The sequence below is a fragment of the Leuciscus leuciscus genome, assembly GCF_965113295.1.
Source record: "Leuciscus leuciscus genome assembly, chromosome: 20".
NCBI classification, from domain to species: domain Eukaryota; kingdom Metazoa; phylum Chordata; class Actinopteri; order Cypriniformes; family Leuciscidae; genus Leuciscus; species Leuciscus leuciscus.
The window spans coordinates 27,212,095-27,236,522 of NC_138744.1; the positions used below are offsets into that span (position 1 = coordinate 27,212,095).

At 37.4% G+C, this 24,428-nt stretch overlaps 1 protein-coding gene across 2 annotated transcripts in view; it reads left to right on the top strand.

The window, feature by feature from the left end:
- The window catches only part of grb10b (growth factor receptor-bound protein 10b), a 186,696-nt gene extending 162,887 nt beyond the window's left edge, over nt 1-23,809 (top strand). For both annotated transcript variants that reach the window (XM_082150328.1, XM_082150329.1), the window contains exons 6-17: nt 6,362-6,518; nt 9,892-10,007; nt 12,048-12,122; nt 12,787-12,924; nt 13,072-13,182; nt 13,393-13,491; nt 14,809-14,886; nt 15,323-15,439; nt 17,395-17,461; nt 17,780-17,867; nt 17,971-18,064; nt 18,586-23,809. In XM_082150328.1, the coding sequence (XP_082006454.1) occupies nt 6,362-6,518; nt 9,892-10,007; nt 12,048-12,122; nt 12,787-12,924; nt 13,072-13,182; nt 13,393-13,491; nt 14,809-14,886; nt 15,323-15,439; nt 17,395-17,461; nt 17,780-17,867; nt 17,971-18,064; nt 18,586-18,732 (1,287 nt within the window). In that variant the 3' untranslated portion in view covers nt 18,733-23,809. The remainder of the gene's footprint in view (nt 1-6,361; nt 6,519-9,891; nt 10,008-12,047; nt 12,123-12,786; nt 12,925-13,071; nt 13,183-13,392; nt 13,492-14,808; nt 14,887-15,322; nt 15,440-17,394; nt 17,462-17,779; nt 17,868-17,970; nt 18,065-18,585) is intronic.
- Nucleotides 23,810-24,428: the final 619 nt, after the last annotated feature.

Below are 24,428 nucleotides of genomic sequence, written 5' to 3' on the forward strand. Positions count from 1 at the left end.
ACGTCAGGTGTCCTGAGGCTTCCTACACCGTAAACTAACAAACAATAACAGTAACGAACAATTACGTCGATTTTACCATATCAACGCAAGCGCGAGTCCGATGATGAAACACTGGAAGATCTATTCAACCCGAACCTCCATTGCAAGGACGACTCGAGCAGGACGTTTCTCAGTTATATGCTACTCAGTTTGAGGTACATTATGAGATGTTGCAACTGTAATTCCTCACCATCAGCATTAACAAGTGCATGTCCATCAACAAACCAATTATTTTACTTGTACTAATTTATTTACCGAGTATTTTTCTAATTTATTGCGGTGAACATGGGAACTGTATCAATAACAGTGCATGTATGCAATGTATACATTAGCCGAGCTCTAGCGTGAATGACTGATGTAACATAAACGTTGGTAAAACAATTTTTTTTTTTTATCTTTACTCAAAGTAGTGAGAACGACAGACAATCTGCATTAATAGACACAGTTATAGGTAATAGTGGCCCACAAACTGATTAGCAGAAGTATTTCAGTAAGACAGTGATAACGTGAGTTAGCCAGTTAGCAGGAGACCTACACAATATAAAGCTCAAAACTAAGTATTTTGAACACCATCTTTCAAGAGCAAGCGGTTTGCGAATCCTGCATTGAACTCCGAGATTTGAGCAGTCGTCAGTGAAATAAAAGGAACACAGCAAAAGTTTAGGATTATACTGCTGTGATATCATGGTAAAGATGAATTTTAACCACTGATTCTTCACATGCTCGTCCTTGGGCAGTGAAAAATAAGTGGCTTTACCTTCACATTGAGCACGGGGTCTTCTCGACATGATGCTCTCCAGTATCCACAGGAATCAGCTGCAGTGCTTGAGGTTCAAGTTTTCCCTGGTGTCTGCGCGTGCAATAAGTGGGCAGGCAATATGCTAATGTTTCGTCTTGACATCACAACGAAACGGCTAATGACTCGTTTGAAAAACAATTAATTTCATTGACTCAGAGTCGACTCTTACTTTTGAAAGACAATAACTTTATATACGGTGCACTTTCAGATTTAAAACTTTGCAGGATGTTTTCATTCACTTAGAGCAATGTACTCTGGGGGCCGAACTCCGAGCTCGGAGCCCTCCCTCCGGACAGCACGCCAAATACACATTAAACTTTACCCCCTCAAATTGTATGTAAGTGTGAACTCGTGAATCATCATTCTGAATCCGATCTAGACGTAGTCTTTGAAAAAAACTAGATTTTCTCATCTTTTTGCTCAAAATGTTGCTTTTTTATGAAACGTACCCACATTCAAGTGTTGATAAAAAAATTAAAAAAATGCACGAAGCTAGAATAAATCTTTTTGTTTTATTTTGTTTAAAAGCAGAAGGTCTGTTTTTTCTTTTGATATATTGCATGTTCAGATATTCATACAACAAAATATTCATGACATGACATTTTTGTGAAAATTATCAAAAACGCTGGAGGTGGCTGGCAATTAAATAAACTAAGTGCAATGTAGTGTTGTGAAAAATATAGATTTTTCGTTACATATTACATATCGAAATTATTCCAAAACACATTTTCCGCAGAGTAGACACATGACACCAGCTGCGCTTTCTCGCTCTCTCTCATCTCTCAGACAGCAAGTTGACACACAAACCCGCCTCCCCTCACTCACTCGTTTCATTTGCTCCAGATTAATATTGTTGGTGTTACAGGGTTTGAATTTCGGCGTGGGATTGTGCGTCATCATTTTACTAATTCCACTCAGATTTTGTGCTCACACCCAAAGTGCCAAGTCCTCACTCAGCTCCCTAGTTCAGTAATCAGGGCACTGATCAAGGAGTCAGCCATTTTAAGGGCTGTCTCAATCGCAGAATCGTTTGCTCCCTAAAAAGAAGTTCTGAAGCGCGAAACTTAAATCACTTTAAAAAACTTAAATCACTTAAATCAAGTCACTAAACATAACAACATGCGATAGATGTTTTTAAAAATACAAACCATTATTTTTTATATTTCAGCATAAATATACATCGCTAGACAGATAATGAACGTAATCTAGCTAACATTTATAATTTATTTACGGCTGAAATGTTGCATGTATATGTAACAAGCAAAGTATTTAGCATAATGTACTTTAAATAACATTACATCATACATTGTGTCAGAAAGATATCAGCTTTGCTGTTTTTCTGAAAAATAAAAAATAGAAATCTGGTCTCAGATCTGGATACATTCGACCAAGTCAAAAACTGTTGTCTATTTAGCCTGTGTAAATTAGAAACAGAAGCGTACTGGAAAACAGGAAAGGGGAAAGACGGGAAGTGTGGGTCTTAGCCTGGAACCAAAAGTTAACACCATTCCTTTCCTGTAATCAATGACTGGAAAACTAAGTGTGGTAATATTTGTTGATTTATGTTATAGCAATTATTTTGCAATCTGGTATCATCACTTACTTGATTTACTGATGAAATAACCGGAAGACATTAATCCTCGCAATTTTTTTTTTCACGACACTGTCGGGAAAAAGGCTCCGTAACAATATAATTGTATTATGTAACTTAATATGTCTACTTTGCGAGGGACTGGAAACATCTCAAGACTGATGCCTTTATTTGCTTATAGCAATCTGATTGCTAACTAATCCTTGTTTTTCTTAGTAAATAAGAGATTTAGGAATGCTTTGGAGGCTCTTCAGGGCTCTGAAAGATACCAATGACTTCCAGATTTGCAATGGAAAATGTTCCTGTGTTATTTTAGACCATTTTGGAAACAAACACTTGTCAGAGCTGTAGCCTAGCAGTTATGATATGTGCTCACACACAGAAATAGTTTACTGGGGAAGGGGGTGGGGGGTGCATTAACTCGCCTTCCTGTCATTCCAATCTGCTTTGACATTTTTTCTTTCTTTTTTCTTTTCTTATGCTTAGGTTGTTCTTTTCCCAAACAACAAAAGTATATCATAAAAGTAGTCCATATGTCGTTTCTATATGCCAAGTGTTCTAAAGCCATGCAATGACTTTAGAACACTGTTGTTTAAACTTTAAGGGACAGTTGCTGGATATTTACAGACAATCTTGTCCTTTCCCAGGACGGAGGGGGCCAACTCACAAAAATGTTATCCCAGGCCCCATCATTTTTAGTGATGGCCCTGATCAGGAGTGTAGGAAAAAGTATTAAAATGATCAGTTTGACCTTTGCACGTAGGTTTCTACTTGGGCCCAAAGCTTTGTATGATGTAATGACACAACACAATCTGGGGAGATGAATGCAGATAGTTGTAAAAGTCGTGGGCAGTTATGACGTTAAGGTCTTAAAGGGATAGTTCACCCCAAAATGAATATTCTTTCATTAATTACTCACCCTCATGTTGTTTCTCGGAACACAAATGAAGATTTAGTCCAAGTTTTCTGAAGAGACTCGATCACTTTATATGATGAACAGATTTAATTTAGGCTTTTGTTCACATTTAAACAGTGATCAGACATAAACAGAAGCTCAACCGAACCGTCTTGATGCTTGAGAACAAATCTCATTGGTTATTGCGGAAGCTCAAAAGTGTTGTGTAACAGACAAGAATGAACCTCATTGATTGTTGCACATTAAGCGAACATTTACCACAACTGATGTGTCAGGTGATGAATGTTTATATGTGAATAAAAGCCTAAATTCAAACTGTTTAAGCAAAAGTGTCTCTTCAGAAAATTTAGACAAAACCGCTCAATTCATATGGATTGGTTTTACGATCTCTTTATGAACTTTTTGAAGCATCAAAGTGGTTGTGGGGTAGTTGTCTATGGAGGGACAGAAAGATCTTCATTTGTGTTCCGAAGATAAATGAAAGTCTTACGGGTTTGGAACGACATGAGGGTGAGTAATTAATGAAAGAATTTTAATTTTTGGGTGAACTTGTCCCTTTAATGGCATGCCCCTGACAAAAAAGAAAAAAAGAAACACTTCTAGAATAGAATGGAAAAATCTGCTGACAAACTATTACTATATCAAGTCCAACAGTCATCACGTGGTAATATGGGTCAGTAGGGTAATGATGGACACACTGTACACTGAATGACATGGCTGTAGCTTATGACGCTATAAGATGGTGTGCGGACATATGCGACCCAGTCTTTTCCTCGCTGACTGTCTAAATGGTAGAGTGATTAGTGAAAGAGAGGGGAAGGAGGAGGAGCAGCCAAGCCAGCTGGAGCACTGGAGAGTTTGCATACCTTTTATGTTACCACCCCTACTGACTCTTTCTTCTGGACTGCTTCCAGGACTCTCTCCAGCCCTCTATCCCCGACTTCCTCTCGCTCTCTCCCTTCCTCCCCACCCCCATAACTGAAATAGTCTCCTAAAGGATTGAAAAGGATTGAGTCATCCTTTCTGTCCGGTTTCCTGTGGTCACATAAAGTTAATTTTAGCATGGGCAGCCAAGCAGATATGCATGCAAGTGTCATAACCGAGAGAGATGAAGACTTGAGATTAAACTCTGTATTCATTTAAGAGAAAAACTCAGTTCATTTCCACAGAATATGGGTGGGGTGTATTCTCTTTGTGTCCTTCTTCTGTTGAATTAGCTGTCTGAAAGTTTGCGTCTGACTTCTTTCCTTGTTTGCGCGTGTGTTTTGGTTTGTGTGTGTGTGGATTCAGGGGTCACCAATGAAACCACTGGGGTTCGCTTTTCTTTCTTTTTTCTTTTTTTCTTTCCGTGGCTTTAGTGGAGGAATGTTGGCATAAAGTTTGGCTGGGGGGAAGGCACTGAGTGTCGTCTCAAGTGCTGGCATTTGTTTCATTTCAGCTGTAATGAGTCTTGTCCTGTCATGAGAGACATTTCTGGCTTCGAACTTCGAACTTCAAAGCTAGGCTTTTGAAAGTAAAAAAAACTTTCAACAAGTCCTCACATGAAACTCGTTCAAGATTCTAAAAAGTTAAGGTTTAGACAGCCGAGAAGCTTTGCTCTGTCCGGTCCTATCGCCATCTCCACTTCAGAGGAAACGAACGAGCTGCTAAAAACGAGCCGCTCTCCTTTCAAGAGCAAAAAGAAACTGAAGCTATGCAGAAGGGGGGGAAAGAAAAGTTAAGGCTGTGCGTGCGTATGACTGCGCGTCTGTGTATGTGTGCCTGTTGGTGTGTGTGCGTGTGTGAGGGGTGTGTGTGTGAGTGTGTGTGTGTGCGTCTGTGTCTGTGTGGGAATGATTACATCAGCTTGAGCTAGCTCTATGATTGGTTAGGGAAGTGTGGTTTGATTCACTACCTAAAAGCCTGTGGCTGTAACCCTTTGTGAGGGGAACAGAGGCAAGTTGTCTGCCAAGCTGGAAACAGTGCCATCTGCATGCTCTGTCCTGCGCCAAAGCTAGACAGAGAGAGAAAGAGAAGGAGGGAGATTGTGACAGGTAGGATACGCTGAGCCACTGACAGGAAGAAGCATCTGCAAAGCATCGGAACTGCTTTTTTTCATTTTTTGGGGGTCTTTTTCCTCTCTTGTGGAGTTGTGGAGACATTCGGGGAGCGGGTTTGTCTCTCAGTGTGTGTAGGAGGACAGAGGCTGCTGGGGAAAATGCCATCGTGTTCTCCTGACTGTTGCCTGCTCAGGCCCGGGGAGGTAAGATTTCTCCTCAGCCCCAAATGCACGGCTCCTCTTGAGTACTTCAGAGTCCCTCTCCCCCTAGGCGACTGAAAGAGTCTGGGGAGTTGGTGTCCATCTGCAGTGGGGTGAAAAATAGAACCTGTAGAATGAAACGGAAAGTCTAAAATAGAGTGTGATGGCGACGGTTACATTCACAGTTTAAGTGAATTATGGAATTCGCCAGAGTAAATGTGGTGGAAAAGCTGTAAAGGTTGGCGTAACGGATTTATAAACATGTTCTGGGTGAGAGGATGTATGAACGATCTCAGAATGGGTGAGTGATGTTGCAAAAAGGAATAGAGAATTTTCGAGAAAAGCTAGTATGTGAGTGACGAAGGGGAAACAATGACACGGGACTCATTCAGTTGTCGAGCACCAAACTATTTCAAATTAAAACAATTTCTTCAGCTTTTCCTACTCGTATTAGCAAGGATGTAGTCTAGACATGGAATTTGTATGTGAAAATACCCAGGTTTGAGCGTTAATGGCTTTACACTCTGGGTCAAAGCCTTAGAAGAGTTTCAGATATTCCCTTTTTTGTAAAAAGATACAGTATGTCACCTAAAATGTTGTTGTGTAGCACTATTTAATGTTTGTTTTATTCCCGTTGGGACCCTGAAAATAAAATTGTCCTGTGACGCAGTAAAATTTACCAATGTGTAGATGTGTTTTTCCAAACTAGAAATTTGTTTTCTTCTTTCTCCACATCATATCTAAGTAACATAAAAACATTTTTTTCATCTATTTCAGATCATAAAAATCTTCAACGAGGACGGGATGGGAAAGTTGGTGGAGATCCCAGCCGACATGACTGCACGAGACCTGTGCCAGTTTCTCGTCTATAAAAACCATTGTGTGGACGATAACAGTTGGGCGCTTGTGGAGCATCATCCATCCCTGGGACTCGGTAACTGGCTTGCTCATTTTTTAGGCTAGAGGGGAGCGAGTGAATTTATAGAGCCGTTTTTATGTGTCTGTGTGTGCATCAACCACTTTAGATGCAGTAATTACAGGGTCTTTTGTGCTGGAGTTGAAATCAATGATGACCATGCAAGAGAAGAAGACAGACTTCCTTGATTCATCCTTTTATGTCCTCGGGCTGAGAGTAATTGATTAACGGTCGCCGGGGGAATTCCCGTTTCACAGAGAGACATAACAGGAAGTTAGGTTCCCCAAGAGTAGAACTGGTATTGGTTCTGGTACTTTAGTCGAGCACGGCATTGTCATGTGCAGTTATGTCTTGTGTCGGTTGCTGTCAGAGTGCGTGTTGCGGGCAAATCTCTAGGCTAACGCATGCTGTGTGTTAATTGGTTACCTCGAATAACCTGTGGCGAGAATGTACGGGCTTGCTAGAACTAAAGTCAACCCAGGGCAACGAGTCGTACAGGAAGTTCAGCCACCCGAGTACGTGGTCTGGACAGGATTTTGTTTGCCATCCAACTATTTGTTTTGTTTGGCAAAGAAATGGTTTTCTTTTTTACTTTAAACATTTTATTTACATCCTGCTCCCCTTCTCTGTATCATCATTCTTTCGTCGTTCTTTCAACGTTCTATTTTACTTTCAGTTTCCCAATGAGTGTGAGGATATGACAGATCATTAGGGAATCGGGGGAAATGTTAGGGAAATTTTGAAACTGTAGCTTGCAAAATGATATAGCCTACTCATAATTTCAAGTGGTTAAACTTAAGTCAGTTAATAGTACGTAGCTACATTACAATTTGTTCATAAAAAGTAGCTAACAACATTTCAGCTAATAAAGGCAGTAATAAATATATGTTGTTGTTTTAAATATATAACTAACAGATTTTTTTTTTTTGTAATCATAGCACTGTTTATCTGACACAAATGCAATGGAAATCTCAATGACAGCATTCAGTTGTTAAAGGGATAATTCACCCAAAAATTATTTCATAATTTACTCACTCTCAAATTGTTCCAAATCTGTTTGAGTTTCTTAAGATAATATACTCTTAATAATAACTAATAGAAATAACATAAATTTTTATATCTAAGTTGAAAACATGGTCAACGGCATAATACACTAAACAAAAAGACATAATAATACCACACAGAGATGTCTTTGCAGAGAAATAATTCTGGTCAGTCTGTGAATTGTTTTTTGAACTGATATGTCTGAATGAATCAATTCTACACATTTCAATGCTACATGTAAGAAAGAAGAGTCTTGGAATACGTATTTAATAGTAACCTTAGCTCACTCGGTTGTAAAGTTTGTGCAATACAATATTTCAAATAACAATGTAGTTTTGTCATACTACATCGCTACATACATTTGTTGGCAAAATAACTTGCTGTACTGTAAAAGCTAAATCTTTTGTAAATCAGATAAGCTTTTTTTCACGCTACTGAAAAATGTAGTTAAGTTAGTAGTAATAAACGTGTTTAAGGTAAACCCAAACTCTGAAAGAAGGCCTTGTGTTGGTATTTTAGACATTTTGCTAGTTGTTCATTAATTCTAGATCAGTCATTTGTCCGGGGAAAAAAAATTCTTGTGTATTTTGCAGCAGGCTCAATATTTGGTATCCCAGAGACATTTATATTAATAATAATTAAAAAAATTCTAATTAATATCTGATTCCCATTTTCTACTTTGTTCAACAGTATCGATCCATAAACATGCTCATTTGAATGTTTGGACAAACTCTTCATTTTATATGCGAAACACAGGCTGCATTTAAAACGCCAAAGCGTTCTTCATTTGTTATGGATCCACTCTGCTAGACTAGTGTGAAGTGTGGTTGAGCGAAAGCATGACATCATCTCTCTGCAATGCCAGACTCTCTCCTTACTAAGCCAAATATTGAACTGCGGAATGATGGAAAAGCTTGTCACTCCTGAGTACTTCTGTATCTCAAACCTTAATTTCAAGATGGATGTGTTGTGGGGAAAAGTCATAAACCAGATTTGTCGTAAAGTGGATTAAAGTGTGTATAAATTGATACACATATACAAAACTGTTGTGAGTGGATGTTATAATTGCTAAATAATTGCAATGCTTTCTAGAAACAGTTACTGTAGAAAAGAAATTGTTGTGGAAAATGAAGCTTTAATTTTTTTATGCACTGTAACAAGTGACAATATCTGGTTCTTACCATAAAATAATAGTTCACTCACCCTCATTTTGTTTCAAACCATAAAACTCATCCTTTAATGGCACATTAAAGGTTTTTTTAAATGATGTGCTAGAGTTTTCAAGCTTCAAACTATACACAAATGCACTATAAATTTCTTTAAAAAAACCTTCACACGACTTGTGCACTATATTCTTGTGAACATGCACATTTGCTGTGTGTGAAGAATAAACCAAATTTAAATAATTATTTAATTTAGACATTACCATGAATCACTTTTTTAGGTTAATTAAAATACAAAAGTCAAAAATTTAAAGAATTTCTTTAGTTGGTTTAATACAAAGAAGATTTATACAAAGAAGATTGTTAAATGCAAATGATTTTCAGCGATAATCAAATCTGCTTTAAAATAAATAAAAAACTCAGGTGTTTCTGTTTTTCAATTTAAAATTGCACTTTAGAAGCACATCTTCACTGTTTTTACCTTCTATAAAACATCATAGTTTCTTCTTCTTTTTACCAAACTTTATTGTGTTATTTTCTCTCGTCATTCATCTCTTACACTTCTCATGTGTTTCTGCTGATATGTTATTTTTTCTCGTCATTCATCTCTTACACTTCTCATGGTGTTTGTGGGGTGGGTGGAACTGATCCCCCTATAGCTTCCTGTTGCCAAACAAGCTCTCTGACCGTCTCCACAGTTGGATGAAGAACATATGTCCATATAAGGGTTCAGGGTCAGTTTTTGGAGCGGTCATAAACCATCCTTGGGACTAATAGTAGAGAGATTGTGTAGAAAGGCAGAGAAACAGATCTAAACAGAGATCAATATATACATTGATCAAACTAAGGTTGTTTTTTTTGTCAGTAAGTCCCTGCGCTGGATAAGCTGAATGGGGGGTGGGGAGAGAGAAGCGTGGGGGTAACTCTCCTCCGGACAAACTCTCTTTCATGAGGCAGGGATCGCTCACCCTGTTTAGTTTTTGTCTGCCTGGATGAATGCTAACAGAAAATGATGTCATTTAAGATGCAAATATTACACCACATTTGAGTCTTTGGTTACAAAGATGCCTTTTTTGTCATATGTTTTTACACACAGACCTTTTTATATGTCTAATACAGATTTTTAAGTGAATGCAGTGTGTTTGTGACCAAATTATGCCTTCCCCCCCTCCATCAATCCACAGAACGATGTTTAGAAGACCATGAACTGGTTGTCCAAGTTCAGACGTCAATGACCAGTGAAAGTAAATTTCTCTTCAGGAAGAACTATGCCAAATATGAATTCTTTAAAAATCCTTTGGTAAGTTAATCCAAGACTTCACATGAACTATTTCATAATTAGGTTAAGATGATTGTAGATTATTTTTATTTCCTCCTCTTAGAGCAGGTGTCAGCAGGTACAGAAGTAACATGACACGGATTATCGCTGAAGGAAAGTTCCTGACATTAATGGACTGTTTTCAGTCTTACTTGTTAGATGCAGATATCAAGTGACATGCTTCCAGTTCAGTGAGCTGCTCTCACACTCTCTCACACACAATCCAAAAGAAACCCATGCCTCTTACTATTTGGGCTGGAAATCAAACACTTTCGCGAACATTCAGTCCTCTTGTAAATTCAGCTGCAGACAGAGGGGAGGGAAATCTGTGCCTTAAATGTACTTCTTTTTTTTTTTTTTTTTTTGGCCCTTGACACTTTTAAATTGCAATAACACAATTATAATAATATATAATCTATGGTAGCATTTTCTTTGGGCGTATTTACACAAAATCTGTGTTTGTGCCTTGACCAATCGAACTGCATTCCATTTATACCCCGAAAAATAAATATAAACCAAATGATATCAGATAAACTATGGGATATAGTGTTTATAAGATATAAGATTCTCATGCTAGGCTGCAATATGTTTTGTTCGCCCCAAACTTTCTGTCATGTAATTAGTTTCACGGTTTCTCCATCATTTTGTCTCATCCATGATTGTTTGCTCACTTGTGGATAGTGGGACTATGCCTAGTATCTGAATGCTGACACATTTCCATTTGAGAAGAATTTAAGTATGTGGCCTGAAAAGCTGAATGTTGCTCTGTAGAATACTGGATTCTGATTGGTCAATGGCTGCATTTTCGGGGCAAAAATATTCAGTTAAACTTATACAACCAATTTTAGTACACACCTCTGCTAGTTTTACAGTATATCTCGCCACAGACTCTTTCTTCTCACATAATAAAATGATTTCAACTCACATCAATATTTCATGTCCATTTATTTGTTTGAACGGTAACAGTAAAAAGACAGACAATGTAAAATCAGCTAAATATTACTGTAAAAACAACAACAAAACCCTTCAGGGTGATGCAAGACACAACACCCTGTTGCCAATTATTTTGGAATAATAACAGACTGACTGTATATTATCCCTTACATATGAACAATGGCACTTTTCTTTTTAGAGCTGCTTTACAGCCGAAATGAACTCTGTTTGCATCATTAAATCATTGTCCTGTTTTCACTGTAAAGCTGCTTTGAAACAATCTGTATTGTATAAAGTGCTAATAATATAATACTATGTAATAATAATAATAATAATATAATAATATAAATAAAGATGACTTGACTTGACATATAATACATAAAAGATCATTGTTGTAGGCTATAATCAGATGTTTAGAAATGCCATGAAAACTGTTGAGCATTATATAATCTTTCCAGTAACTTGAGTAACTTAATTTATGTTAGCTAATCATTTAATATGGCTCTACAGTCACTAATTTTAGTTAATTTTATTTTCTAAGCTATGCAAAGCTTTGGCCCGAATTTTCTGAAATTCCCTGGTTTAAAATCATTAGATGAAAGTCAATGGGTGGCAGGCTTATGTTTTTAAAAGATTATATAATACTCTATTGTTTTGTGGGGTTTTGGAATGAGGAGCTTTTAGAATAATTTCGAATAATTGCTCTTTTCTTTCATCCACCTTAACCACGAAAGACAGTCCTTTTCGGCAGTCATTACAAAACCTTTCCATTTGTTATCTATGTGTAGAAGTACAATTTTACACAAGCAGATGAATGTCTTTAATCATAGACATTTTATTATTGCATTATTATAAGGCTTTTAATTTTTTTTAAAAATATGTAGTTATAGTCATGTTTTCAGAGATATACAGGGATTACTTTGCATGATACTAATAGTAATCTTATTTAACATGGAATGGCTTAAATAGCTGTGTAATTTAGACTAAATGGATGTTGTATTTAATTTAGTTTGGAATGACTTTTAATATACTATACCAATATACTATCTTGATATGCATGCAGTGAGCTAAAACATATTTTTTCGACAGAACTTCTTCCCAGAGCAAATGGTTGCCTGGTGTCAGGAGGCCAATGGGACCATCCCGCCTTCTCAGCTCCTGCAGGTACAACATGGGCATGTGTTCTCTTTCCCATCACCCGCTGAGCTAACATCAGCCCATACATTTTTGGCAAACACTTTATTTTGATGGTCCACTTTAGACATTCTTCTAACTATAAGTAACTTTGTTCATGTTGTACATGTCAACTTATTCTTCTAACCCAAAACACCTAACCTTGATCTACTAAAAATCTACTACAGTCTACTAATACTCTAGTGAGAGTTAGTAGACATGTAGTTGCAAAGTTACTTATAGTTAGTAGAGTCTCCAAAGTGGACCATCGAAATAAAGTGTAACCCCTCTCTTATAAACTAGCTTATTCAGCTGAAGTAAGATATGCCAAACACTTTTATATGCATTTACATTATTCTATTTACAGTATTAATTTTACAAAAAAGAGGATGTCACCAAATATACATGTATTTTGTCTGATTTAACTGTTTTTTCTGGGGATTAATTTGTCCTCAAAGTGTGCCTAAATGTCCAATGGTGTGCCAATTTTGAAAATATGACTTTTTATCAGTGATTTATTGGCACATTCAGATCTTTTTTTTTTTATCTGGTGGTGAATAGTTTACACTGAAAGGAAACCATTCTCTACCAAAAATCTTAGAAGCTGACTGACTGCTTCATAGAATGTTCAAGTATTCTCTTCTTTTATCTCCAGAACTTCTTAAACTCCAGCAGTTGTCCTGAGATCCAGGGATATTTGTATGTGAAAGAGATGGGCAGGAAATCATGGAAGAAACTGTATGTGTTTTTAAGACGGTCAGGATTGTACTTCTCAACAAAAGGAACATCAAAGGTGAAATGGCAAAACTTTGCTTAGTTTCTCTGTTAATGTCTTCAGGTACTGGCTAGATCTGACCCCTCCCCGTTTCTGAGTGCTCTTTTGGTGCCCTTTCCCTCCTTATCCATTAAATGACATGAGCTGTTGGCTGATCTTTCACAGGAGCCCAGGCATTTACAGCTACTAGCAGACCTGGATGACAGCAATGTCTTTACAGTTATAACAGGGAGAAAGCTGCACAATGCACCGACTGACTTTGAATTCTGCATAAAAGTAAGTTTATGGGGTTTGTTATGAGAACTCTTAAAGTAGATAAGCATTTCAAAGTAAAATATTAAATATTCAACACAAATTCAGTGTAAAAAAAGCTTTGATCATTTGATTCTGTCAAAGGCAGAAAAGCACAATTGAATATCTCACAAAGTTATTTATTTATTTATTTTTAGCAGAGGGGCTAATGTTGTGCATTATGATCATTTTCAGCCTAACAAAGTACGGAATGAAGTGAAAGAACTGAGGATGTTGTGTGCAGAGGATGAGCAGAGCAGAACATGCTGGATGACGGCCTTCAGACTCTTTAAGGTTAGAAGTGGAACCCCTTTTCACTGGCTGATGAACCTTTGCCTTTTCCCTGGCTGATCTAGAACCTGCACCCTTTCTGTGGCTGATCTAGAACTCATGGCCTTCCCTTGACTGATTTAGATCCTGCACAATTTCTCTGACTGGTCTGGAACATCTCTAACCTCCATGCACCCTTTCCATGGTTCTTTTGTGACTGAGCTAGAACCTACACTTTTCCCTGACTGATCTAGAACCTTGACCATTTTCCTTAACTGGTCTAAAACCTGCAATCTTGGACCCTCGCTCTTTTCCAGGCTAATCTAGAACCGACTGCCATTCCTTGCCTGATCTAGAATCGGTTATTTCCCTGATATAGAAACTACTCAGTTTCCCTGACTAATCTAGAACCCCTACCTTCCTCTGGCTATTCTAAAATATATACCCTTTCATTGGCTTGTCTAGAACCTGCACACTTTCCATTATTGATCTCAAACCAGAGGCTTTTCCCTTATCTAGAACCCATACCTTTTTTTAGCTGACCTTAACCCACATCCTTTCCCTGACTGATCTACAACCTGCGCTCTTTCCTTGAAGCCTATTCACACCAGCAACAATAGCTATAAAGATAATTAAAACGATAACTTAGCATCCACACCAGCGGACGATATCATTCTGATTGGCTATCAATATTTTTATCATTCATCAGCTGGAGAAAAATCATTCTGAAAGTGATTCCAACTATATCGTTTCTCTGCCGTTATCATAGTTGTGGTGTGGACGCTGCTATTCTTTAATATTGAGAATCATTTTTTAAAACTATATCTTTATCATTATGTTAATAGTAATCGTCCTTGGTGTGGACAGGACTTTAGATATTGTAAAACCTGCATTCTTTCCTTGGCTGATCTAGGACCCTCACCCTTTCCAGGCTGATCTAGAATCTGCAGTTTCTCTGACTAATCTAGAACCTTTCTTTGACTGATCTAGAGCATGGATAACTTACATGCAGTGATGTTCTGTGCATAATACATAGATGTTGTATATTATTACGTTGTGTACTGAAAGGAAAAATACAAATTGATTTAACATACAGTCATGACAATGTGTACCATACACTTATACTAATGCTGCTCTCATGAGAGTATATTTGAGGAGAAAATCTTTGAATATAAATTTTTTAATTCATACGGCATCATTACACAGTGTGTAATTATTCATTTTAAATGCAATGAACGTTTCTCTACATTAGCATTATGTTTTATTTTGGTGTTTTGTTAAAGAGTATCATTATTTTTTCAACTTTTTAACACTTTATTTTTCTTTTTTTCTTCCTTATAGTATGGAATTTTACTCTATCAAAATTACAAGATCCCCCAGCAGCGAGAAACGTTGCTTTCACACTTCTCAGCGCCTGTGGTAAGACTCCTGTTCCCTTTAACCGACTCCTGCATTCCCTCTCTCTTCCTCTCTACCTCACAGATGGAGCATTAATCACACATGTGTCAGTATGTGGGCCATGATGTCACATTATGGAATGATTGTTCAAGTGTTGGCAGTGAAGTTATTTTTACAGCTTGTCCTATGGATATTATGCAAATCTGACAATTTTAGAACAAATGAACAAAAAGATGCAAAACGATTCTGATTTAAAACCTTTTTTTTTTTTTTTTAGCAAACAAAACAACAATCCATCCATGTTTATGTTATGCTTAAATATTTTGACTATTACATTACTTACTGGTCTGGGACATAAAGACTAGGTCATGAACAAAGTATTTATCAAAAGTTAACACATCTGTTATATGGCAAACAAAGTCATTGTTTCTTCTGATCTTTTTTTTTTTTTTTTCAGAGGAGTGTCTCAGAGAACTCTCTGGTTGCCATGGATTTCTCAGGGAGGATAGGCAGAGTGATTGACAATCCCGTGGAGGCTCAGAGTGCTGCCATGGAGGAGGGACATGCCTGGAGAGTTAGTTCAAATAATCATTTTTGCCTTCAGAACTGCCTTAATTCTTTTTGGCATAGATTCAACAAGGTGCTGGAAACATTCCACAGAGATTTTGGTCCATATTGACATGAAAGCATCACGCAGTTGCTGAAGATTTGTCAGACGCACATCCATGATGCGAATCTCTTGTTCCACCACATCCCAAAGGTGCTCTATCGGATTGAGATATGGTGACTGTGGAGGCCATTTGAGTAGTGAAATCATTCAAATGTTCAAGAAACCAGTTTGAGATGATTTGAGCTTTGCGTTATCCTGCTGGAAGTATCCATCAGAAGATGGGTACGCTCTGGTCATAAAGGGATGGATATGGTCAGTAACAATACTCAGGTAGGCTGTGGCGTTTCAACGATGCTCAGTTGGTACTAAAGGGCCCAAAGTGTGCCAAGAAACTATTCCCCACACTATTACACCACCACCAGCAGCCTGAACCGTTGATACAAGGCAGGATGGATCTATGCTTTTATGTTGTTTACCACAAATTCTGACCCTACCATCTCAGAGACTCAATGTTTTTTCCAATCTTCTATTGTCCTATTTGTGAGCCTGTGTGAATTGTATCCTCAGTTTCCTGAGGTGGCACTCGGTGTGGTCTTCAGCTGCTGTAGCCCATCTGCTTCAAGGTTCGACGTGTTGTGCATTCAGAGACGCTCTTCTGCAGACCTCGGTTGTAATGAGTGGTTATTTGAGTTACTGTTGCCTTTCTATCAGCTCATACAAGTCTGGACATTCTCCTCTGACCTCTGGCATCAACAAGGCATTTTCGCCCACAGAACTTCCGCTCACTGGATATTTTCTCTTTTTTGGAAAATCCCAGTAGATCAGCAGTTTCTGAAATACTCAGAACAGCCATTCTGGCACCAACAAACATGCCATGTTCAAAGTCACTTAAATCACCTTTCTTTCCAATTCCATTCCAATGCTCAGTTTGATCTTCATCAGATCATCTTGACCATGTCTACATGCCTAAATGCATTGAGTTGCTGCCATGTGACTGGCTGATTACATATTTGCATTAACAAGCAGTTGAACAGGTGTACCTAATAAAGTGGTCTGCTAATATCAGCACAAAAACTGTGTGGCGGGAGCTTCATGGAATGGGTTTCCATGGTCGAGAATCTGCATGCAAGCATCATATCACCAAGTACAATGCCAAGCATCAGATGGATTGGTGTAAAGCATGCTGCCACTGGACTCTAGAGCTGTGGAAACGTGTTCTGTGGAGTGACGAATCACACTTCTCTGTTTGGCAGTCTGATGGATGAGTTGGGGTTTCGAGGATGCCAGAAGAGCGTTACCTGCCTGACTGCTTTGTGCCAAATGTAAGATTGGGTGGAGAAGGGATAAAGGTATGGGGCTGTTTTTCAGGGGTTGGGAAAGGGACGGGAAATATTAATGCTTCTGCATACTGAGACATTTTGGACAATTCTATGCTCTCGACTTTGTGGGAACAGTTTGGGGAAGGTCCTTTTCTATTCCATCATGACAGTGCCCCAGTGCACAAAGCAAGGTCCATGAAGACATGGTTGGATGAGTTTGGTGTGGGAGAACTTGACTGGCTCGCACAGAGCCCTGATCTCAACCTCATCAAACACTTTTGGGATGAATAGGAACGGAGATTGCAAGCAAGTCCTTCTCGTCCAACATCAGTGCCTGACCTCACAAATGCTCTACTGGATAAATCGGCAAAAAATCCCACAGAAACACACCAAAATCTGGTGGAAATTCTTCCTAGAATGGTGGAAACTGTTATAGCTGCAAAGGAGGGACCCAGTCCATGTTAGTGTCTATGTTTTTAGAATGCAATGTCATTACAGTCACTGTTGGTATAATGGTCAGGTGTCTCAATACTTTTGTCCATATAGTGTAGCAGGATGTAGTAAGTTTATTGATGATGTGATTTTTGTGTCTTTTTTCAGAAGAGAAGTCAGCGTATGAATATCCTAGGAAGCCCCAGCCCGTTACACCCCTCATCATTAAGTGGAGGTACTTTCTAGAGCATTTTGACATCATTGCTGAATAAAATAATTAATTTCTTTAATTGAAAAAAAAACTTTTGAGTGTGAATTGCAGGAAAATTGAAAAACTAAATCCAAAACAAAAAGTTAAAATCATTACTATCATACATCGTCTTAATAAGAAAAGTTCATTATTGGTTACGTAGATGAAATCCTTGCAATATAAAGACGTGAAATACAGTACATGCTTTTAAAGAAAGATAGCATCAAATGTGCACAGCATTCTATTGAGAATTGCTTACCAACATTCTTGTCTTAAAGGCATTTTGTATCCCCTCTGATCCAGTTATCCACAGAACTCAGCTGTGGTTTCATGGTCGTATTTCACGAGAGGAGTCTCACAAGATGATCCATCAGCAGGGCAGAGTGGATGGGTACATATCATAGCTTATTAATTATTCTCAAAAACATGCTGGATGCTTCTCTGTTCTAACTATGCCACAGATACTTACACTTAATTATTTTTTGTTTTTTCAGAATGTTTCTCTTGAGGGACAGCCAGAGCAATCCCAAGGCGTTTGTACTTACACTGTGTCACCACCAGAAAATTAAACATTTCCAGATTTTACCGGTAAGATTTTATAGTTTTCTGCACTCAGAACATATTAGCATAGTAGCATATTAACTTTCTGTGCTTATGCACATATGACACTTCTAAAAATACTGTCTAGTATTCCTTGAAACAAAATGAAAATGGATTAGATTTACTGAAAATCCCTTTTAACTTTCTGAGAATGAATGTGACAGCCAAAAAAACCTCTTCTCAAGTATTGCTTTGAAAGCGCACAGCCCGCTGCACATAACGCGCATTCTTGTTTTAGCTGTGCCTGTAACAATCCTCAATACTCCAGGAGGGCGATAGAGTTCAACTTCAAAAGGTTGTGCATTTAAACTGTGTTATTAATCAGGTATCTGGCTGTAAAACATGTCAGCAGTTTGAAAAAACTGTCTGCAGAATCCAACGGTTTAGAATATTTTGCGTATTTGAATTGCATTAATTGAAATTGCAACCTGACACATTTCAGAATGCATGAAACAGCATCTGCACATACAATGTTTTTATAAATTACTGACTAATCATCCCTTTTCCAGTGTGAAGAAGACGGTCAAATGTTTTTGAGCCTCGACGATGGCGCCACCAAATTCACGGACCTGATCCAGTTGGTGGAGTTCTACACGCTGAACAGAGGAGTTCTGCCTTGCAAACTTAAACACCCTTGCACCACTGTGGCCTTATGACCTCCATATGCCTGATTCCGCCTAAAGACACTAAAACACTAAGACGGCGTGTGATGTGGTGTATTGCTGTGCTGCTGGGCTGGAGAAAAGCACACTGCGAGAGCCCCTCTCTATCAAGAAGAGAGAAAATCAACACAACAAACAGGACCAGCAAGAAATAAAGGAAATAAAGCTTGTGTGTCAGCGCTGATGAACCTCTCAGCCACCTGCACACTCGACCGTGGCCAGAGCAGGTTCTCAGGACAATCAACAATCATCCGGAGGGAGTTTTCAGGATCCGCGGTCTGAATTGTGCAGATGCGATAGTGGTTTGGGAAGACCAGCAGAACACTCTTGGAACACATATTTGATTTTATTTTGCACTCATGAACCAGGAACAACCAAGCTATAGCAATTGTTGCTTTCATAAATTAAGCAGGTTTGATTCTACAATGTCCTGTGAGATGTAGACAGCCGATTGATGGTTTCAGTACTGTGAAAAGACTTTTCCATAAATTGTGCTTTCTATCCTTTTCATCTGTAATCATTAGAATATTTCGATATCTTTTTTTTTATTTTTTTTATGTGCTCATTGTCTTGAGAACAGAACTCTCATGCATAAATGCATTTGGCCTTTTTTTTCTTTTCTTTTTTTCGTGTTATAGTTCTTCCCCATCACAAAACATAACCTGCAGCACTCTCTACTGGCCATACCAAGAAGTAAAGTGTCACTCCTTCAAGGAATGGTTAACCTCAGAAAATTGAATTGGGTTATTTACTCACCCTACTGTTGTACCAAAATTATATGACTATCTTTTTCCGTAAAATGGAGAAATTTGTATTTAACTGTACCACGGCTGTCAGTTTACAAAAAGGACAAAAAACATCATGAAGGTATTAAATACGACTCATCTACTATATATCAAGTCTTTTGAAGCCATGTGACAATGTCATATTCAAGACCAGCTCATTTAAGTTCAGGCTAAGACTTAAATGAGTATATTGAGTCTGAGTCAAGACCGAGTCCAAATGCTCCTAAGACCAAGACCATGAAAATATGAATCTGGTTATGATTCTGACATTCTTCACTCTTGCCAAACTTGTGTCTAGCCTACATTCGCTTCCTGCGTAAAAAAAAAGAAAAAGAAAAAAGATTATTCTTCAAAACAAACAATCAAAATCAACAGAAATGAGTTTGTGAAGGACATAAAGGTTCCGTTCAACTATTCCTTCAAACATGAGTAAACATGGCCTGACATCACCACCACATCCTTTAGGAACGGTGCCTTGATTTTAAAGAGGAGTCTGTTGAGTTCAGTGAAAATAACCACTAAACCCTCAGCTGGGAACTTCGCTGTGGGTCGCAGTCTATCAGGAGCTAGATCAACGAACTGGAATCTTTATAACTGCTGTCATCGTCGGTCCCACCTTCAGTCCAGTTTGTTGTTATTTTTCTCTCCATGTTTCGAAAGATTGTTTCGAGGACAGCACACTGTGAAGCCCGGGCTAAGAACACCCACAGAATGGCGGGGTTCAAATTTCTAATCTGCCTTTTCCATGGTACAACGGACGTGTAAAGGTTTTTTTTTTTTTTTTTTTACTTGTGACGCAATGTAAAGACAGAGCCTTGAATTTAGGATGTACCTATGTTGTATTAAACTAGATTGAGAGGGCACAGCCACCATGTCTCCAAGTTTACACAGAGACCAGTATATAGATAAATGCAAACGACGCAATCATTTTTAAGTATTGCTTCAACAAATTTATTTATTCATCTGGATTTGATTACTTGAAATTTAGTTTCGTCGTTTTTTTTTTCTCAGCGCTGTTCGATACTATTCTTCCACATTTTTGTGAATTTTTCAGACCTCAGTTAACAGGACCCCCTTTCTTGAACCTTTTAACACAAATTCTTCATCAGTATCCCACTCTAGAACACCATCTTCATGGATCTTATGGTAGACATACAGCACATTCTGTTCAGTGGGTTGTACTGTGTATCTTGCTTTCGATCGTTGATATGGCTCTATCTTGAAAACACATCTTTCTGAAAAAAGTTTCCAGTGAACAAAATGCAAAAACACATTATATAGGACATTAAGACAGTGCAACCCATTAAACAGAATATTGTACATATATCCCTGACAGCTTTATTTCCATTCACGTTAATTGAACTATGGCGTCTACACGATTAAGGTCTATTCTTAGCGAATTTCCACATTGTCGTGAGTAGTTTTAATTGTCACAAAGTAACATTAAGCTGTTTGTGTTTTTTAATCCAGTTCATAGATGTATTCTAGGAGACATATATTTTGTGTCGGTTCAGTTAAGTAAGGGATAATGTACAATCAGCTGGCTTTTATCACAAAACAATTGCGCAAAAGGCCGATCCTGAAACAAGGGGTTTCATTTGCGATAGTAACCGGCTGACTGTACATTATGACTCTTATTACACAGCTACTTACAAATAAAAAGTCAAATAAACGGACGTGAAATATTGATTTATCAAAACTATTTGATTACGTGACAAGGACGAGATTGGCCAATCAGTATTTTAGAGAACCGTGTAACAAGGTAGTACTTAGACCTCATTGGATGATTTAACCACAGAAATAGTCTGCAGGGCTTAAGTCAGCGCTATTAGTATTCACTTGAATTTCTTTCTCAGTGTCAGTTAAGTTAGTTCAAGCCTTGTTTGAGGGTGAGTGTGTGTCAGTGTTGATTTAGCTGCAGTTTGGGTGGGTCTTACGTTCACCAAAAGAAGCAAGCACATAAATGCATACTCACACAAGCTTTGACATTATTGTCTTTATTTTTCAGGGTTTGATAAGTGAAGCTATACAATCAGTCAGCCAAGGACTAAACTAACTTTCAGTTACGATGCTATTGATTAGCATATTCTATCTATATCTATATATACGCATGGATTCCACACGGTCCAGATGTGGGCCGGATCTGGGCCGACACTATGTTGCTGTCTGGGCTATTTCTAGTGTAACAGTATGACAGGAATTTTTCCGCCTGGTTCAGACAGATGGATGTATTGAGTTTGGAGGGTATATGTTTTTGTTCTGAAATCATTTAACAAGTGAAAACATGATTTTGGGATTTTGCCAGAGAGGAAGTTTGCTATATGTTACTGGTGAATCACTTGTGTGAGTAAAATTGATATGTAGGTAGTCTGAGTAGCATTAGCGCTTAGCTTACCTGTCTATTAATTGGCTGTTGTCTTAAGTGAGTGTAAGCAGAATGTCTGTTCACAATCCAAATACTCGGGGCGTCATTTCTGTGTTAACACAGTAATACACTTCAATCACGTTGTCCGTACAAATTAGCCTAATTTCATTTTCAGCATTGTTTAATTTTTAAATATATCATGTAACTTAACAGGACACTATAGTTACACTCCATTCATGTTGTTCAAGTTTATAGATACCACACTGAATTTTTGGATGCAGAATTTTTTTTTCTTCCAAAATGGCATATACAATGAAGAAACTTGACTTATTTTAGTGCATTTTTTTATTAGTTGGTTAAGTGTGTAAATATTGAATCTATTCTATTTTATGTTGCTTTGTCAAGCTAATTGACCTTAAAAAATATGTTATGTTTGCATCGAGCTGATGGAAAACTGGACTTTGTCATTGAAGGTCATTATTAAGCTAAATTGCTGTTTTAAAAACTCACTTATTCTCACAAATACTCTTATTATGAAAACGCTAACAAATGTATGCCTTGTAGATATTATAGAAATGTTTCTTTAATATGAATCAAAGACAGAATTTCTTTGCATTTTCCCCAGTGTTGTTGAAAGGAGCTGGTAGCAGCATTTGCGAAGTGTGTGATCTGTTGAGAGTTTATCAGTGAAAGAAACAAATGTCATTTTTATATTTAAAAGAAATGAATGTAACTGGGTTGCTCAGGGTTGAAGTGGAGGCTGTTTAAAAATGGTCCTGTGGACCAGCAAGACTTCTCTGTATTTTTCTTTTTATTAAACTAACAGTGTACTTCTTTTTAATTGAGTCTTTGACCACACCAGACCTCTGTTGTTGTCCCCCGTCCCCCCCTCTCTTTTCTCTCTTGATGAAACTCTAGCCTTCAAGATATTCTAGTTTCATCTGGATTGACTCTCTTGTATCATATAGCTTCCACAGTTTAATTTTTGGGTGAACTAAAGGGATCATTTACTCACCCTCAAATCATTCAAACTGTTTTTCCCCCATACAGTGAATGGTATGGAACAGAGAAGCTTGGACATTCTGCTAGATAACTCCTTTTGTGTTACATGCAAGAATTTGTAATGACACAAAGGTGAATAAATAATGACAGACTTTTAATATTTGAGCAAAGTATTGTTTTAAAGCATATGCATATCAGGTGCCTCAAAACCCCACAGCCCAACCTCTCTCTCTTCACTAATGTCGACCTGAGAGGGTGTTCTTACTCAGGTTATAGGATTTGTGTCACGAGTATTAGTTCTGATGAAAGAGGAGGTCCTGCTTTTTATTACAGCGTTCATGTTATTGCATTATACACAAGTAGTAATTTCTAGTAAACAACATGTAGGCTACTTAATGTGTAATTTTGTGGATCTGATTTGAATTATTCCCCTTGTCATGAATCATAGCAACATATAATGTATGTAATGTGTGCACTGTAATGCAGAGCAGAACTTCTGTGACTTTTTCCACTGCATAATTTATCAGGATGTTTCCCAACGATCAGTAATATTTCCTGAGCTATGCGTGTCTTCTCAATGCAATATATATATATATATATATATATATATATATATATATATATATATATATATATATATATATATATATATATATATATATAATACCATGATGGTAAATGTAAGTAAAATAGAAATAAATATGAATCTATGTATTTCAGGGAATGAAACAAACAAACAAACAATTGGGTTGAAAAAAAAGGTTTCTTCTTTTCAGATTCTGTACTGATAATGTGTTCTGTTTGGTTCTGTAAATAGCTGAATGGCTTACACATTCTAACTGTAACCTTTTCAGGTATTTTTGTACAAATAAGGGACTGATATATTCTGTTTAGAATAAAACATTAATTCATTGCTATATCTCAAGGTGTGTTGATATTATATTAGCATGCAAACATCACACACTTACATTCATATGATTAAGTCATTAGCACTGGTAATGACCTGATTAGCATATCTGTGTGTAACGTGTGTTGTAGGAGTTTGTAAGATGCTTACTGTTTAGGGAACATGCATGCAGACTTCTGGTTAGAGCAGCTTTTCTGTGCACAGCTGTAATATCTTAGAAAATTTTTTCCTGCTTAAATAATCATACAAAAAGTATTTGCTTTAGGCAGTTTTTAGCACATTTCATGCATAATATTTCATAGTGTTTACACAGGCATGATGGATGGATCATGGATGGATGAAAGTTTATTCTAATCTTTGTCAGCAGTATAAATAATTTTAAAGGTCATGTTGGAATTTAAAATGTGTATTACATCGACAAAATTAATTTTAATAATTTCTAAATGTAAAATTTACTTTCTGTTTAAAAAATAAATCTTATAAAGAAATATCTATAGACTTGAATCAGTTCTGCTGCATCTCAAAAATGAACTGTTCAATACATAAACAACAGTGAATGCTTCTCATAAAGGTTATAAACGTTAGAGAGTTGCGATTACACTACCTTATATACAATAAGACTATTTGCTTT